Source organism: Odocoileus virginianus, chromosome 4 (genome assembly GCF_023699985.2).
Source record: "Odocoileus virginianus isolate 20LAN1187 ecotype Illinois chromosome 4, Ovbor_1.2, whole genome shotgun sequence".
Taxonomy (NCBI): Eukaryota; Metazoa; Chordata; class Mammalia; order Artiodactyla; family Cervidae; genus Odocoileus; species Odocoileus virginianus.
In genome coordinates, this window is record NC_069677.1 from 73738578 (window position 1) to 73754972 (window position 16395).

Sequence of the window (16395 nt, forward strand, 5' to 3'; positions counted from 1 at the left end):
CATTGTTTCCCCATCTATTTATTATGAAGTGCTGGGACCAGATGCAATTATTGTAATTTTTTGAATGTTGAGTTTCAAGTTGGCTTTTTCACTCTCCTGTTTTACACTCATCAAGAGGCTTTTTAGTTCCTCTTCATTTTTTGCGATTAGAGTGGTGTCATCTACATATCTGAGGTTGATATTTCTCCTGGCAGTCTTGATTCCAATTTCTGATTCATCCAATCTGGCATGCTTTCCTGGTGACTCTAAAGGTAAAAAAATCTGCTTGCAATGGGAGACCCAGGTTTGATCCCTGGGTCAGAAAGATCCCCTGGAGAAGGAAATGGCAGCCCACTATAGTATTCTTGCCTGGAAGATCCCATAGACAGAGGAGCCTGGTGGGCTACAGTCCATAGGGTCACAGAGGGTCAGACAGGACTGAGCAGCTAACAAATTCATTTATTCACTCTGCATATATATGTGCACATCAGTTCAGTTCGGTCACTCAGTCGTGTCTGACTCTGCAACCCCATGGACTGCAGCATGCCAGCCTTCCCTGTCCATCACCGACTCCCGGAGCTTGCTCAAGCTCATTCCATCAAGTTGGTGATGCCATCCAACCATCTCATCCTCTGTCGTCCCCTTCTCCTCCTGCCCTCAATCTTTCCCAGCATCAGGGTCTTTTCAAATGAGTCAGCTCTTTGCATCAGGTGGCCAAAGTATTGGAGTTTCAGCTTCAACATCAGTCCTTCCAATGAATATTCAGGACTGGTTTCCTTTAGAATTGACTGATTGGATCTCCTTGCAGCCCAAGGGACTCTGAAGAGTCTTCTCCAACACCACAGCTCAAAAGCATCAGTTCTTCGGTGCTCAGCTTTCTTATAGTCCAACTCTCAAATCTCACATGTGCACATTATTGATGGTTAAAAATAAGTTACTGAATATGTTTCATCCTCAAAGCATTGTGCTTAGCTCTTTGACCTAATTTTTTTGTTTAATCAACTATGAAAACTGTATTTCAGTATAAAAGGAAGAAAATTGGTTTAAATAGTGTAAGTTGGATTTGCTTGGTAGTCCAGTCATTAAGAATCCACTTCCCAATGCAGAGTACACAGGTTTGATCCCTGGTCTGGGAAGATTCTTCAGTGGCTCAGCAGTCAAAAGTTCACCCGCAGTGCAGGAGACAAGGGTTTGATCCCTCGTTGGGAAGATCGCCTGAAGTAGGAAATGGTAACCCACTCCAGTATTCTTGCCAGTAAAATCCCATAGACAGAAGAGCGAGCCCGGCAGGCTACCTACAGTCCATAGAGTCGAAAAGATGCGGACACAAACTGAGCATGCTCGCACCCTGAGGATTCCCATGCCGTCAGTCAACTAAGCATGCATGTCACAGCTGCTGAGCCCACACGCCCTCCGAGCCATTCCCTACAAAGAGACGCCACTGCATTGAGAAACGTGCACATGCTCACTAGGGAGTAGCATCCACCTGCCCCAACTGAAGAAAGCCCTCGCACAGCAACGAAGACCCACACCACCAAAAAAAAGCCTAGTATGCTGAAGTGGTTGTGTGGTCAGTCATTGGCAGCTGACCCAAAATTTAAACCTAGATTTTCTGAATTCACATATTTAACTCCAGTTTATTTCTGTAATTACTTTGAAATTTATAAGCAGTAAAACCAGTTTAAGAAGCTACCTACATTTTAGAAATTGCTGTGCACTAATGTTTAAAAGATATTTGAATTATTCTGGTTTCTATTTTATTTAAAGCCTCAGTACTTATCAGTAATGGGTAATAATGTTATGGGATTGTGAAGAAGTGATAAAGTTTTAGATTCTTTAGAAATCAAAGTTTCCGAATATACTTCTTACTGTATTTAAAATGTAAATATAAAGATTGCCTTATTTACACACAATGGGTTTAGATACTATACACTTTAAATAGATTTCTATTGAGAGAAATAGGCCATTTTAAATGTGTTAATCTAAAGCCAATTTTTTTTCATTGCAGATCTATCTTTGTGGTTTTAATGGCAGAAAGCTAGATAAACTGAGAAGACTTATTAACAGTGGAGGTGGAGTTCGTTTTAATCAGCTCAATGAAGATGTAACTCATGTTATTGTGGGAGATGATGATGATGAATTGAAGCAGTTTTGGGATAAATCAGCCCACAGGTTTTGTCCGTTTTTAATTCAAAGCAATTTCTACTCTGTAATGATTTTTCTTAAAATTGCATATCCTGGCAGTTATGGAAACTGCATGGCACATGGGATAATGGTATTTATAATTTAATCTAATATATAACTGTACTGTTTTTGTAGGCCTCATGTAGTGGGAGCAAAATGGTTGCTAGAGTGTTTTAGTAAAGGTTATATGCTTCCTGAAGAGCCATATATCCATGTTAACTACCAGCCAGTGGAAATTCCAGTTTCAGATCAACCTGAAAGTAAAACAGCCCTTTTTAAAAGGAAGAACAGCAGCTTCTCTAAGAATGACTTTGCTCCTGAGGAAAAGCATGAGCAAGCTGATGAAGATCTACTCTCTCAATATCAGACTAATAACTCAACAGTAGGTAAGAAAGAGTGACCAGTGTTAACAGTCATTAAATATTTTGGTAGCAGAATACATACTTATGTGATTTCTGCCAGTTCCTATAGAATTTAGGTTATACTAACCTCTTTCTTCCCTTGAAGTTTTATTTGTGTTACTTTTTTTTTTAACCTGGCAAGGCTAAGAGATTCTAGACTTTCTGAATCCCTCTTTTCTCTTCAATTCATCTGTACCTCTTGGGTCCAGTTTTTAAATACAGACTGTCACTTGGTTTGTGTGTTTGTAACATCCTGAGTTTGTTACAGGGTCAGTTCAGTTCAGATACTCAGTTGTGTTCAACTCTTTGCAACTTCATGGACTGCAGTATGCCAGGCTTCCCTCTCCATCACCAACTCCTGGAGCTTGCTGAAACTCATGTCCATCGAGTTGGTGATGCCATCCAACCATCTCATCCTCTGTCGTCCCCTTCTCCTCCTGCCCTCAACATCAGTCCTTCCAAAGAATATTCAGGACTGGTTTCCTTTAGAATTGACTGATTGGATCTCCTTGCAGCCCAAGGGACTCTGAAGAGTCTTCTCCAACACCACAGCTCAAAAGCATCAGTTCTTCGGTGCTCAGCTTTCTTATAGTCCAACTCTCAAATCTCCCACCTTCAATCTTTCTCAGCATCAGGGTCTTTTCCAATGAGTCAGTTGTTCGCATCAGGTGGCCAAAGGATTGGAATTTCAGCATCAGTCTTTGCAATGAATATTCAGGACTGATTTCCTTTAGAATTGACTGGTTTGTTCTCCTTTCAGTCCAAGGGACTCTCAAGAGTCTTCTCTAACTGCACAGTTCAAAAGCATCAATTCTATATCACTCTTTTTATGGTCCACTCTCAACATCCATACATGACTACTGGCAAAACCATAGCTTTTACTACACGGACCTTTGGTAATGTCTGCTGTTTTATATGCTGTCTAGGTTAGTCATAGCTTTTCTTCCAAGGAGCAAGTATCTTTTAATATCATGGCTGCAGTCACCATCTGCAGAGATTTTGGAGCCAAGAAAATAGTCTCTCACTGTTTCTGTTGTTTCCCCACCTATTGGCCGTGAAGTGATGGAACCAGCTGCTATGATCTTAGTTTTCTGAATGTTAAGTTTTAAGCCAGCCTTTTCACTCTCCTGTTCCACTTTCATCAAGAGGCTCTTTAGTTCCTCTTTGCTTTCTGCCGTAAGGGTGGTATCATCTGCATATCATATTGGTATTTCTCCTGGCAATGTTGATTCTAGCTTGTGCTTCATCCAGTCCAGCAAGGTATTTTTTACAAGGTATTTTAACCTCATAACAAATGCCTCTTAGTTTGTAACTGTGGCTTTAATGAGTATAATGCACTGTAGACTACTGTCTCAGGATGTAGTCTTCTCGGTGTGCTAAACACAATTGCCAGTGAAAAGTTGTGAACAGCATTTCTACTTTTTAAAAACTTTTATTATATAAAGTATTTAATACATCCAAAAAGATATAAAGAACAATTTAACAAATAACCATATACTACTAATCTAACTGTTTAAAAACTATAGGATATTCTGCTTGGTCAAAATTCTCCTGTGACTCCCTCCTCATTTTCTTAGTAGTTTATAACATATATATATATATATATATCTGTAAGTAATATACACACTGTTTTGTTTTGTGTGTATTTTAACTTACATAAATCATGCATGATATGTACTCTTTTGCTACCCTACCCTAAACATGCAAGATACTCACCTCATCCTAGTAACTGGTTATAAATATATCACACGGGTATATGAACGTTCCATAGTTTATCTATTGCCCTTCCTGAGGAGATTTTTATTGTGGTTTTTTTGTTTTGTTGTCTAATAACAAACAGTACTGGTGAAATTGTTCTTATGTGTATCTGTGCACGTGAGCAAGAATTTCTCTAGGGTGGATGGCTGATTCCTGGGATAAGTATGTCTTCCACTTTCTTACATAAAGCATATTGCTTTCTGGAGTGTTTTAGTTTACCACTTTATACAGTAGTAAGTGTTCCTGTTGTTGTACATCCTTTCAACATTTAGTATTTCTCATAAGGCTTGAAATTGTTATTAATTTGATGGGTGTAGAGTGGGATCTGATTGTGGTTTTAATTTTATAGCATTGCTAATAAGGTAGAGCATCTTTTTGAGTATTATTTGGCTATAATTTTTATTAATTTATTTTTTATTGAAGGATAATTGCTTTACACAGTTTTGCTGTTTTCTGTCAAACCTCGATATGATTCAGCCATAGGTATACATGTATCCCCTCCCATCTCCCTCCCAATCCCACCCCTCTAGGTTGATACAGAGCCCCTGTTTGAGTTTCCTGTAAAGTAGGTTTCTAAACTGTTATTTTGTGGTTTGTGCTTTTCTGTTTTATTTAAGTTTTCCTATCTGAAAGCCATAAAGTTGTATTTTAAAAGTCTTTAAGGTTTTGCTTTTTCATATTTCATTTTCAGTCCACATGGAGTTGATTTTTGCATTTGTTAAGCAGCATTCAAATTATCAGTGTGAATAATCACTTATCCTCAAACTTTTTTGAATAGGCCATCCTTTCTTTACTAATTTGCCCTGTTGCCCCTGTCATTTATTAAGGGTCTGTTAAGTGGGGATGTAGGTTTAGGATTTTTATTCTGTTCCATTGAGATACTTCACTGATAAACCATCTTATTTTAATAGCCTTTGTAATATGTTTTGATATCTGAAATGTCAAGGCTCTCCAGTTTTCTTTACAAATGTTTCTTACCTATTCTTGGACTTTTGCTTCTATATAAATTTTTAAAATTAGTTTTTCAGTTTGAATAAATCTGTATGGGAATTTGGTTGGGATTGTATTGAATTAATTTATTATTTGGAGCAGGATTGACATCTTTACAATGAAAAGATCTTCCTATCCATGAATATAGAATATTAGCATACAGTTTATGTTTTTCAGTAAAGTATAACTGGAGTCATAATATACTGGACATGCTATGTTACAACTATCCCTAATTTTTTGTGTTCTGTGTCTGTTCATTTGATATTTTAGTTCTTAAAATTATATTTTACTGGTATATAAGAATAAAACATTTTGAATAAGGACATTTTGGGTATTGAGTTTTTTAAAAATTGTGGTAAAATATGCCTGACATAAAATTTACCATTCTGACCATCCTTAGATATACAGTTTAGTGGTATTAATTATATTCACATAGTTTTGCCACTATCATTACCATCCATGCCAGAACTTTATCTTCCCAAACTAAAACTTTATAGGCCTTAAGCAGTAACTCTGTAGTCCTCCTTCAACCCATTTCCTGGCAACCACCATTATATTTCTGTCTCTAAGAATTTGACTATTCTAGGTAGCTCAAATATGTGGACTCAAGACAGTACCTTTTGTGTCTGGCTTATTTCACTTAGCATTATGTCCTCAAGGCCATGTTTTAGCATGTGTCAGAATATGATTCCTTATTAAAGTTGAATAGTACTCCATTGTATGTTGAAATTGTTCCATTTTCTGTTGATGGACACTTGAGTTGTCTGTACCTTTGGCTGTTGTAAATTATGGTGCTGTGAACATTGGTGTACAGATATCTGTTCAAGTCCCTGCTTTCAGTTCTTTTAGATAGAGTCTCAGAAGTGGAATTGATAAGTCATATGGTAATTCTGTGTTTAACTTTTTGGGAAACCACCTTGCTGTTTTCCAAATGCTGAACTACTTTACATCCTCACCAGCTGTGCACAAAGGTTCGTTTTTCTACATCCTTAGAACGTATTGTATTTCCTTGTTTTTTTTTTTTTTTCCATAATAAAAGTCATCCTAACGGACTTGAAGTGATATCTCACTGGTGGTTTTGATTTTCATTTCCCTGATTAGTGATGTTGTGCATCATTTCCTGCTTTTATTGGCCATCTATGTGTTTTCTTTGGAGAAATGTTTATTCAATTGGGTTGACCTTTTGTTCCTGAGTGGTAGGAGTTCTTTATATATTCTGAGTATTGATTTCTTATTAGTTATTTTATTTGTATATATTTCCCCCTTCTTTGGGTAGCTTTTTCATGTTGTGTTCTTTGGTAGACTGTAGTTTTAATTGTGATGAAGTCCAATGTTTCTGTTTTTTCCTCATTGCCTGTGTTTTTGGTCTCATAATTAAGAAATCACTACCAAAGCTAGTCATGAAACTTTCTCATACGTTTTCTTATAAAAGTTTTGTTTTTATTCTTCTTTAAGGCTTTGATCTGGGTATTACATACTTTTCCTCTGCTCATTGGAATTGTCATATGGTTTTTCCTTTTTGGTGTGATAAATTGTATTAGTAAATTTTATATTGTTAAATCAAGTTTAAATTCTTCTGGATGTGATATATTCATCTTTTTTACACATTGCTATATTTAGTTTGCTAATATTTGATTTAGGCTTTTTCTACTCAGTGTGATACTGACCTATACTTTTCCTTTTTCTGTTATCTTTGTTGGATTTTGTTTAATTGATAAAATGAATTGGGGTTATTCTTTATTTTTTTAAAAATCTCAGAGTTTGTGGTAGATTGGGGGGTTATTTTTTCCTTTTTTTTTAAATCTCAGAGTTTGTGTAACATTGGGGTTCCCTGTCCTTAAATGTGTAATGAAACTCATCTGTCTATTTGGGCCTAGTGTTTCTTTGTAGGAAAATTTTATAGTACTAATTCACTTAATGGATATAAGACTGTTCAGTTCTGTTTTTTTCTGAATCAATTTTTGTAAGCTGTGTTTTCTAGGAAGCTTAATGGCTAATTTTATTAGTCTTTTTAGCAAACTAACTTTTGATTCATAAATTTATTCTTTTTTTTCCTTCTGATTTCTTGAGTTGCATGATTTGCTTTCGTTTTGTTTTTTTTTTTTTTTTTGGTAGTGTTTTTATCTAAGTATGTCAGTAGATTTCTCTGAAAGTACTCACTCAAGTAGTTGTATTTCAAAGGATATTTTATTTTATATTTTGATTGCACTGGGTCTTCGTTGCTACACACAGGCTTGCTCTCGTTTTGGAGGGCAAGGACTGCTCTTTTCCAGTGTACAGGCTTCTTGTTGCAGTGCATGGGCTTCTCCTTACAGTGACTTCTGTGGAGCACAGGCTCTAGAGCACTTGGGTTCTCGTAGTTGTGGCATGGGCTCAGTAGTTGTGGCACATGGACTTTAGTTGCCCGCAGCATATGTAATCTTCCCAGACTGGAAATCGGACCCATGTCCCCTGCTTTGGCAGGCGGATTCTTATCTACTTTACCACCAAGGAAGTCCCAAAAGATCTTTTATGTAGCATTTTTGTAATTTGTTATTGTTGTTACTCACTTGCAAAGTGGTGTCTGACTCTTTGCCACCCCATGGACTGTAGCACTCCAGGCTTTCTTGTCATTCACTGTCTCCTGCTCACACTCGTATCCATTAAGTCAGTGATGCTATCTAGCCATCTCATCTTCTGCTGCACCTTTCTCTTTTTGCCTTCAATTTTTCCCAGCTTCAGGGTCTTTTCTAATGAGTCTGTTCTTTGCATCAGTTACCAAAGTAATTCTAAATATTTTCTAATTTTATATCTTTGGTCTGTGAAGTGTTTAGGAAGTGGTTTTTGTAAATGTTCTTCTGTGCCTCAGAAAAATGTTTTCTATGATTATTTGGAAATTTCCATACATTTATATGATCTAATAAGTTTTGTCAGTTTTGTCTATGCATTAATGAAATAGATGTCACACTCCTCTATTGTGATGGTGACTGTCACTTTTTCCATGTAGTTCTGTCACATTCAGTTCTTTTGTGTATATTTTGAAGTTTTATTACACGGTGATCCTCATTTTCCTAATTTTTCTTTTACTTAAGATCTATTTTATCTGATATTAAAACACCTATGCCTGCTTCACATAGGTATTTTTTTAGTATGACTTTATTTTAATTGAAAATTAGTTGATTTACATTTATTGTTATTTGTGATATATTTTGATTATTTTCTACCCTCTTGTGCTATTTGTCCCATTTTTCTATGCTTTCTTGTTTTTCGTTTGTTTTTTAACATTTTTATCTTTTGGATGGGTTGAACTTGCCTTTTCCTTCCCCTGATGACACTCCCAATCCTGTATCTTTCCCTCTACTGATTTGGAAGCTTATATATACTATTTTATGTTTTCAGTGTTCTTCCTTGAAAATCTAATGTACATTATAGCTTAAAATTTAAAATTAATCAGAATTTTTGTCTTGTGAATAATATAAGAACCTTATAACATTTATCTTTAACATCACTACCAACCATACCCTCTACACATGCACTCATTAATAAATTCAGCTTATGTGATTTTGTCTTGTATTTTCATTATCCTTTAATCTCACAATTAGGTATTTTTGTTGTTTTCTATATTCAGTAATTGTTTTGATTTACCAGCATATTTGCTATTTCTTTGCTCCTGACTCCTTATTGCATCTGATCTCTCTCCTTTGGAATAATTTTCTTTTTTCTTAAGATATAACCTTTGGAAATTTCTTCAGTTTCTGTTAGTGTCTTTATTTTGCCCTTGTCCTTAAAAGACAGTTCTAGACAGTTAATTTGTCAGAGCTCTTGGGAGATATTTTTTCTTCGTCATATGTTTCCATGACTGCTGATTAAGAAGTCAGATATCAGCTTACTTGTCATTCTTTTGTAGAAAATAATTTTTTCTCTGGTGGTGCTAATGGTTAAGAATCCACCTGCCAATGCAGGAGACACAAGAGATGTGGGTTTGATCCCTGAGTTGGGAAGATCCCCTGAAGTAGAAACTGGCAACCTGCTCCAGTGTTTAAGCCTGGAAAATTCCATGGGCAGAGGAACTTGGCAGGCTACAGTCCATGGAGTCGCAAAAGAGTCAGACACAGCTTAGTGGCTAAGCAGCAGCAGCATCTTTTTTCTTTATTTTTAATACCTTTTATTTTTTGTGTCCTGAGTTTTACCATTTATTTATCTTATTTGCAAGTCATTGTGCTTTTTGAATCAGAGAATTTGTGGGTTTTTTTGTTAGTTTTTTAAAATTTTCATCTATTATGTCTTTGAATATTGCTTTCCTTCATTCTCTGTGTTCTGTAACTCCCCTTTAGCTCTGTGTCCTTAATCTGTCCTGCTAATTTCATCTTTTTGTTTATTGTTTATTATATGTGATTTCTTCAGATTTTCCTTTCAGAACACTATTTTTCTGCTTAGCTATTGCCTAATGTGTTTAACCCATCCATTAAACTTTCAATATTTTGAAAAAAACTTCCAGTATTTTTTCAGTTTGTAGGAGTCCTAGTTCTTTCAGTAGTGAGTTATTCTGTATTTCTGGGGGTTTTTTGCTTTATTTCTTGAGACATTTTAAACCTGTTGCAACATCTGAATGGACAGGGGTAGTTCTCTTGATTGTTGTCCATGATGCCTGGTTTCCTCATGTGTTTTGTGACATTTATTATAAACTCTTAGTTGTTAGGACTTGAGGTTCTAAGAAGCCTGGGAAGAGAATTTGGTCCTTCAGATAAAGTTTATGTTTAAACCTGCCAAGAGCCTAGGAACTTTCCAACTTAGGACACCCCTAAGTTAGTTTTTAGCTGTATGTTCTTGGACCATCAGGCCCTAAGCTACTATGACGACCAGCCTATAATGTTACAGATTCCAAAGAGAGATATGTTGACACCCCCCACCCCCCAAAAGCCAAAATAGTGTACTTCTCATCTCTTTTTGCAGGGTGAATGTGGTGGTGGTGGTTGATTGGTTTTTGATGGACATTTTTACTGAAGGCATCTTCCTTTAGGGTTTCTGAGTGGAAGGGTATACTCTGCCCCACCTCTAATTAGTGTGGGATGAAAGGCTTGACTTCTGTCCCTCCATGTGACATCCTTAAATCCTAAGGGTTTTGGTCCTTGCCAAAATTGATAGTAATTGTTACCTTTAGTGGTCATTTAATGCTCTGGATTCATGCTACTACTTCATTTTTAGCCAATTCAGCTTTGCATTTATAATGATATCTTTAATATTTCATCCTCTATTTTTAGGTGTTTTATGGTGAGAGGGTTCTGCATGTCTAGCTGGCCATATTTTTATTTATTTATTTATTTTTGACATAGTTTAGAGAATTTCAATTTTCCTTTTTTAAAAATTTAATCCACACTCTGTTCATGTTGTTCTGCAAGATGATTTTTGTCATAAATTTGCTTATGCTTTAGTAGTGTTTCATATCAGATCATCCTAATTTTTTAGGATGTTTTAGTACAAAAAGACCACCTATTGACTGGAAGCAGTTTTATGCACTATCCTTCAACAAGGGTCCTTGCTGGAGGCAGGCAATTAGTTTCTCAAATTTTCTTTTCTGAAGCAGCTAGTAGGGTACTGACTTTGAAAGGATTTAGTAATAGTAAATCTCAGTGAATCCTCAAGTACCTTTGAAAGAATATAATTAAGTGTTTACTTCATATTGAAAAAGCTATCAAAAAGTGTCTATTGGGCTTCCAAATGGCATGTTTGAAAAGAGGGTTCTATTGCTAAAAGAACTGCTATGAAATGTGTTATTTTATTCTGAACTGTTAATAACTTCAGGGTTTTACTTATAATTTATAAGCACATAGTATTTCTAGTTTGTTTTTATAGTATGTACTGATGTGTTCAGTCATGGCCAACTCTGCGACCCCACAGACTGTAGCCCACCAGGCTCCTCTGTCTGTGGAATTTTCCAGGCAAGAATACTGAAGTGGGTTGCCATTTTCTTCTCCAGTTTTTATTGTAGTAGTCTAAAATTCCCCCGGGTTTCTTTTTTCTTCCTCACCAGTTACACAGAAACATCGAACAAAGTCGTTTTTTTCCTCCTAGATGTGATTGTGAACAATTTTAATGCAAAAAAAATCTGTTTTTACATTTTATATTATATATTTTAAAACTACTTTCTAAATGTTTTATAGTATCATGTCACCTTTATTTTCATCCAGGCTTATTCATCCTCATGTGTGCTCAGTCATGTCTGACTCTTTGTGACCCTTTAGACTGTAGCCTGCCATGCTCCTCTTTCCTGGCATTTTTCAGGCAAGAATACTGGAGTGAGTAGCCATTTCCTCCTCCAGGGGAACTTCCTGACCCAGGATTAAACCCTAGTTTCCTGCGTCTCCTGCATTGAAGGCAGATTCTTTACCTGCTGAGCCATTGGGGATACATCTCTCTAAGTGATAGATACACTGTTATCCTTTATTCCTTACAGTATGAAACTGAGGTCAGAGAGTCTCCTGACATACTGATCAGTAAATGCTCTAGACACAGCGGCTTCTTCAGAGTCTCAGGGCAATTTAAATACTTGTATTAAGTAGAAATTAAAGTGTGTATATGCACACTTTATTTTATATATATATATACACACACATACACACACTTTATAAATACTTTTCTCCAATAAGCATGACTTTTCACTTTTCAACTAATGACTGTATGCATGTGTATATACAGTAATTAGTTTAAAAGGGTAAAGAGTCATATATGTATATATATACATACACACACATACCCCCCCCCACCCATATACAGTAATTAAAGTGAAGAGAGTCCTGCCTATTAGAGATGAGGATAGAAATAAGAAGATAGCTTCCCTGGTGGCTCAGCAGTAAAGAATCTGACTGCTGTGCAAGAGATGTGGGTTTAATCCCTAGGTCAGGAAGATCCTCTGGAGAAGGAAATGGCAACCCACTTCAGTGTTTGCCTGGGAAATCCCATGGACAGAGAATCCTGGCTGGCTCCAGTCCATGGATTCGGAAAAGAGTGGGACACGACTTAGCAACTAGAACAACTATAACATAATGTTATGGACCCTGGAGTCAGACATACTTTGGTTTATATTTCATTTCTGCCAGCTAATAACTGTATCACCTTAGAGAAATTACATAACCTCTTTAGACCTGACATTCTTCTTGAAGGATGGGTGTAGATACAGCAGTAGAGCTAGCCTTATATTATCATAAGCATTAATTACATGCATGAAAAGCACTTAAGTACAGTACCTATGTCCCTGGTGGCTCTGATGGTAAAGTATCTGCCTGGAATGTGAGAGGCCCAGGTTCGATTGCTGGGTTGGGAAGATCCCCCAGAAGGAAATGGCAACTCACTCCAGTGTTCTTGTCTGGAGAATCCCATGGACAGAGAAGCCTGGCAGGCTGTAGTCCATGGGGTCCCAAAGAGTCAGACACAGCTGAGCAACTAACTCTTTATGTAAATAGAAAAGAATCTTTGAATAGCTTTCAGGCTGTTGGAATCCCAGGAAGCAGGGCTTGGAAAATTCTGAAAGTTGTTCAGTTGTGTTGGCTCTTTGCAACCCCATGACTGTCCATGGAATTTTCCAGGCCAGAGTACTGGAATGGGTGGCCTTTCCCTCCTCCAGATCTTCCCATGCAGGGATTGAACCCAGGTTTCCTGCATCGCAGGCAGAGTCTTTACCAGTGGGGAGCCACAAGGGAAGCCCCTTGTGGAGTTATTGGAGCCTCATAATTTTCTGGTACACTAGGAATACATAGAATACTAACATGACTGCTCTTATCCTGGGATGGTAATACTCATTGCTCTCTTGGGAACCCAGAGGATGGGGTAGGTCATATTCTTTCTTCATTGTATACTTAATAAAGCCTTAGTTTTGTAAGAGTGATCACAGTTCTCAGGTTCTGTTACCTTTATATCCTTACTAGGGGATAAACTTTATCAAGTCAATTACCTGTTAGAAAACATCTCTTTTTCTTTTCCAGTTGAAGTTGCCAAGTCCGAAGTCGGGCTCTGTGGTGACTCTACTCATGTGGAGCCCCTTAACGATTCTACTCGTATTTCTCTGCAAGAACACCAGTCTTCCAGCAGTCATTGCCTTCCTGATGTTTCTACAATTACCGAAGAAGGTTTTTTTAGCCAAAAGAGATTCCTAGTTTTGGGTTTTAGTAATGAAAATGAGTCTAATATTGCAACCATCATAAGAGAAAATGCTGGGAAAATTGTGTCGCTTCAGAGCAGAGTTGTTGCTGATTATGCTGTGGTTCCTCTGCTGGGGTGTGAAGTACAGGCGACTGTGGGAGAAGTTGTAACAAACACATGGCTGGTAAGAAAATACCGCATCAGTTCAAGTGTAGTATTGAAGGATGTCTGAAGCTAAGAGTGCATGTTTATATCTTTGGCACTTTAGTTTCGGTAGACTGGTATTTGGGTTTGGGCACTGTCTGGATTTTGCTTTTAGCAAAGGAAATTATAAATAATAAAATAGGCAAGCTTCTTGGTCCTAATCCTGGTAGAATAGAGGGGCTACATCAGCAGCATTCCTTCCTAGGAAAGTGACTCCAGGTCTTCTCATATTTAGGTTTTCCCTGTTTTCTTACTACCAAAGCATGACATGAACTTTTGTATTACTGCATCTTGTTGGCTTATCACTGATCATTTCAACCATTGGCTTTTTCAACTTACCAAGACTTAAGACGAAAAAATGATAACTACATTTTGGAAGAAATTAAATTTAAAGAAATATTTAGGAAATCCAGTGATAAATCTGACTGATTTTAATATCTTGTATAATGACTGATACATTTTAATATTATAATTTGAAGTGTATTGTGAATGAGCATATACACATTTAAAGTAAAATTGCTTTTCACTGTAACTGAACCAGTGTTAACCACTAATCGCTTATTTCAGGTTGATGATGATGTTTTTCTTGTTTTTAAAAGGTAACTTGTATAGACTACCAGACTTTAATTGATCCAAACTCAAATCCTCTCTTCACACCAGTTCCAGTTATGGCAGGAATGACTCCTTTAGAGGATTGTGTTCTTTCGTTCAGCCAATGTGTAGGAGCTGAAAAAGAGTCACTGACATTCTTAGCAAATCACCTTGGAGCCAGGTATGTAGTATTTTTAGTATCTGCCATCTTGGTGTACGTATTATTTGCTTTTACTTACTGAAAAGCATACAAATTAGCATTTTGCTGGATGTCTTATAATATTTATGAGGAGTGTGTTGTGTATCTGATGTGGTGGCTCAAAGTGGAAGGGAGAGAATGATGTTAGACAGGTACTTAGCAAGTATTAAGACTACAGCCTTTAATGCTTACCTACCAGGAAAAGGAATATTTAAAGCCGATACATAGGCTGTTACTTAATGTTGCTTTTCTCAGTGTTATTTCCTTCTGTGTGCCTATGGATGATTTATTCTTTTTCAGTATGTATTATTTCTCTGCAGTGCAGCATTAAGCAGAAATAATGAATACCTTGGGAAAAAGAAAATGAATTTAAAAGTTCTAGAATCCAAATTAGCCTAACCCCTAAGTGAACTTTAATGGTGGCTGTTTAAAAAGAAAGTAGAAAACTGTTACATAAATAATTATAAATGAACTAACTTTCACATTAAAGGAAAAGTTCTTTTAGATTATATTATGAAACAGCACTTAAAATACTTTTAAACAAGAGCCACACCTAAACCAAAGTGATTCAGAACATTTGGGGAAAAAAGTAAAGATGGGCAAAGATATGTGAAAAGAAAGGAGAGGGGTACAATTTTATTATCAGACAAGTTTGAATTCAAATCAAAAGGCATTAAACAGGGGGGGAAAGCGTGTGTAAATAAAGAATGCTATTTACACGGAAGGTTTCTAATTTCCAAAAAAAATCAGAAATGAATAGTGGAAATGTAAAATGAAGACTGTATCAACTGGTCATTTTAGAACTTTTTAATAACTCTTGGTTCAAAGAGGAATTCAAAACCATTTATAAGCCTAGATATCATTGTTAACCCAATAGTGACAAGCAACACTAGTACCCACGTTGTGACCTTAAAATACCATTTCCCATTAAAAGAAACTAAAGCTTAAAGAAATGAACAGTTCCAGATCTGGGGCAGAAAAGATACCAGTGAGTCTGGGACCTTTTGTCAGAATGGAGAGCAAGTGGTATTATTGAAGACTACTTCAAAGGGTTGTGTCAAAAGGATCGCCACTGGCCAAAGACAGGAAGAGTGTCAATAGCAGCAGTGGCTCCAGACATCATCAAATAATATTTCAATCATGACTTCATAATGGCACCAAAAAACTAAGCTAATTGGCCATGTTTAAAGGATGCTAGGAAACCAACTCATTATTTTTGAAAGCTGGTAAATGAGGAGAAAGGATCTGGTGTTTATCCTGCCTTCCTGTACAGTCTGTATCAGACTGTATCCATAATAGTAGATAAGACAAAGTTTCCCTTTATAGAGGTATTTCAACAAATAAGTGAAGAAGAAATGGTAAAATTTTGACTACTAATAAATGGAAGAATCTAGACATTGAAAACCAGCATTCACATAATAAAGAGAAAATTAGACATATGCCTCCTTATGAAGAATATACAACCATCTTGAAACAATCTTATCAAAATAATGAAACCTCATGATCCAGTGTCTTCAGCAAATATAAAGGGGGCATGGAAAGAAGAGGGAACCTGGAAGCCAAAAGACATAAAAAACTAAATGCAGTGTTTAAGGGTAGGATGTGTGATAAAAATAAAGCAAAGTAAGGAAGTTCAGTTCAACTCAGTCATGTCTGACTCTTTGCGACTCCATGAACCGCAGCACGCCAGGCCTCCCTGTCCATCGCCAACTCCCGGAGTCCACCCAAACCCATGTCCATTGAGTCAGTGATGCCATCCAACCATCTCATCCTCTGTCGTCCCCTTCTCCTCCTGCCCTCAATCTTTCCCAGCATCAGGGTCTTTTCAGATGAGTCAGCTCTTTGCATCAGATGGCCAAAGTACTGGAGTTTCAGCTTCAACATCAGTCCTTCCAATGAACACCCAGAACTGATCTCCTTTAGGATGGACTGGTTGGATCTCCTTGCAGTCTAAGGGACTCTCAAGAGTCTTCT

General features: G+C 36.9%; 1 protein-coding gene across 5 annotated transcripts in view; it reads left to right on the top strand.

Annotated features, from left to right (window-relative positions):
* The window catches only part of TOPBP1 (DNA topoisomerase II binding protein 1), a 76419-nt gene that overhangs the window by 17316 nt on the left and 42708 nt on the right, over positions 1-16395 (top strand). For all 5 annotated transcript variants that reach the window (XR_011487364.1, XM_020895867.2, XM_020895865.2 and 2 more), the window contains 4 exons: positions 1988-2151; positions 2299-2549; positions 13271-13611; positions 14231-14403. Coding sequence is in view for 4 of the 5 variants with exons in the window: in XM_020895867.2 (XP_020751526.2) it covers positions 1988-2151; positions 2299-2549; positions 13271-13611; positions 14231-14403 (929 nt within the window). In the remaining variant the exon portion in view is untranslated. The remainder of the gene's footprint in view (positions 1-1987; positions 2152-2298; positions 2550-13270; positions 13612-14230; positions 14404-16395) is intronic.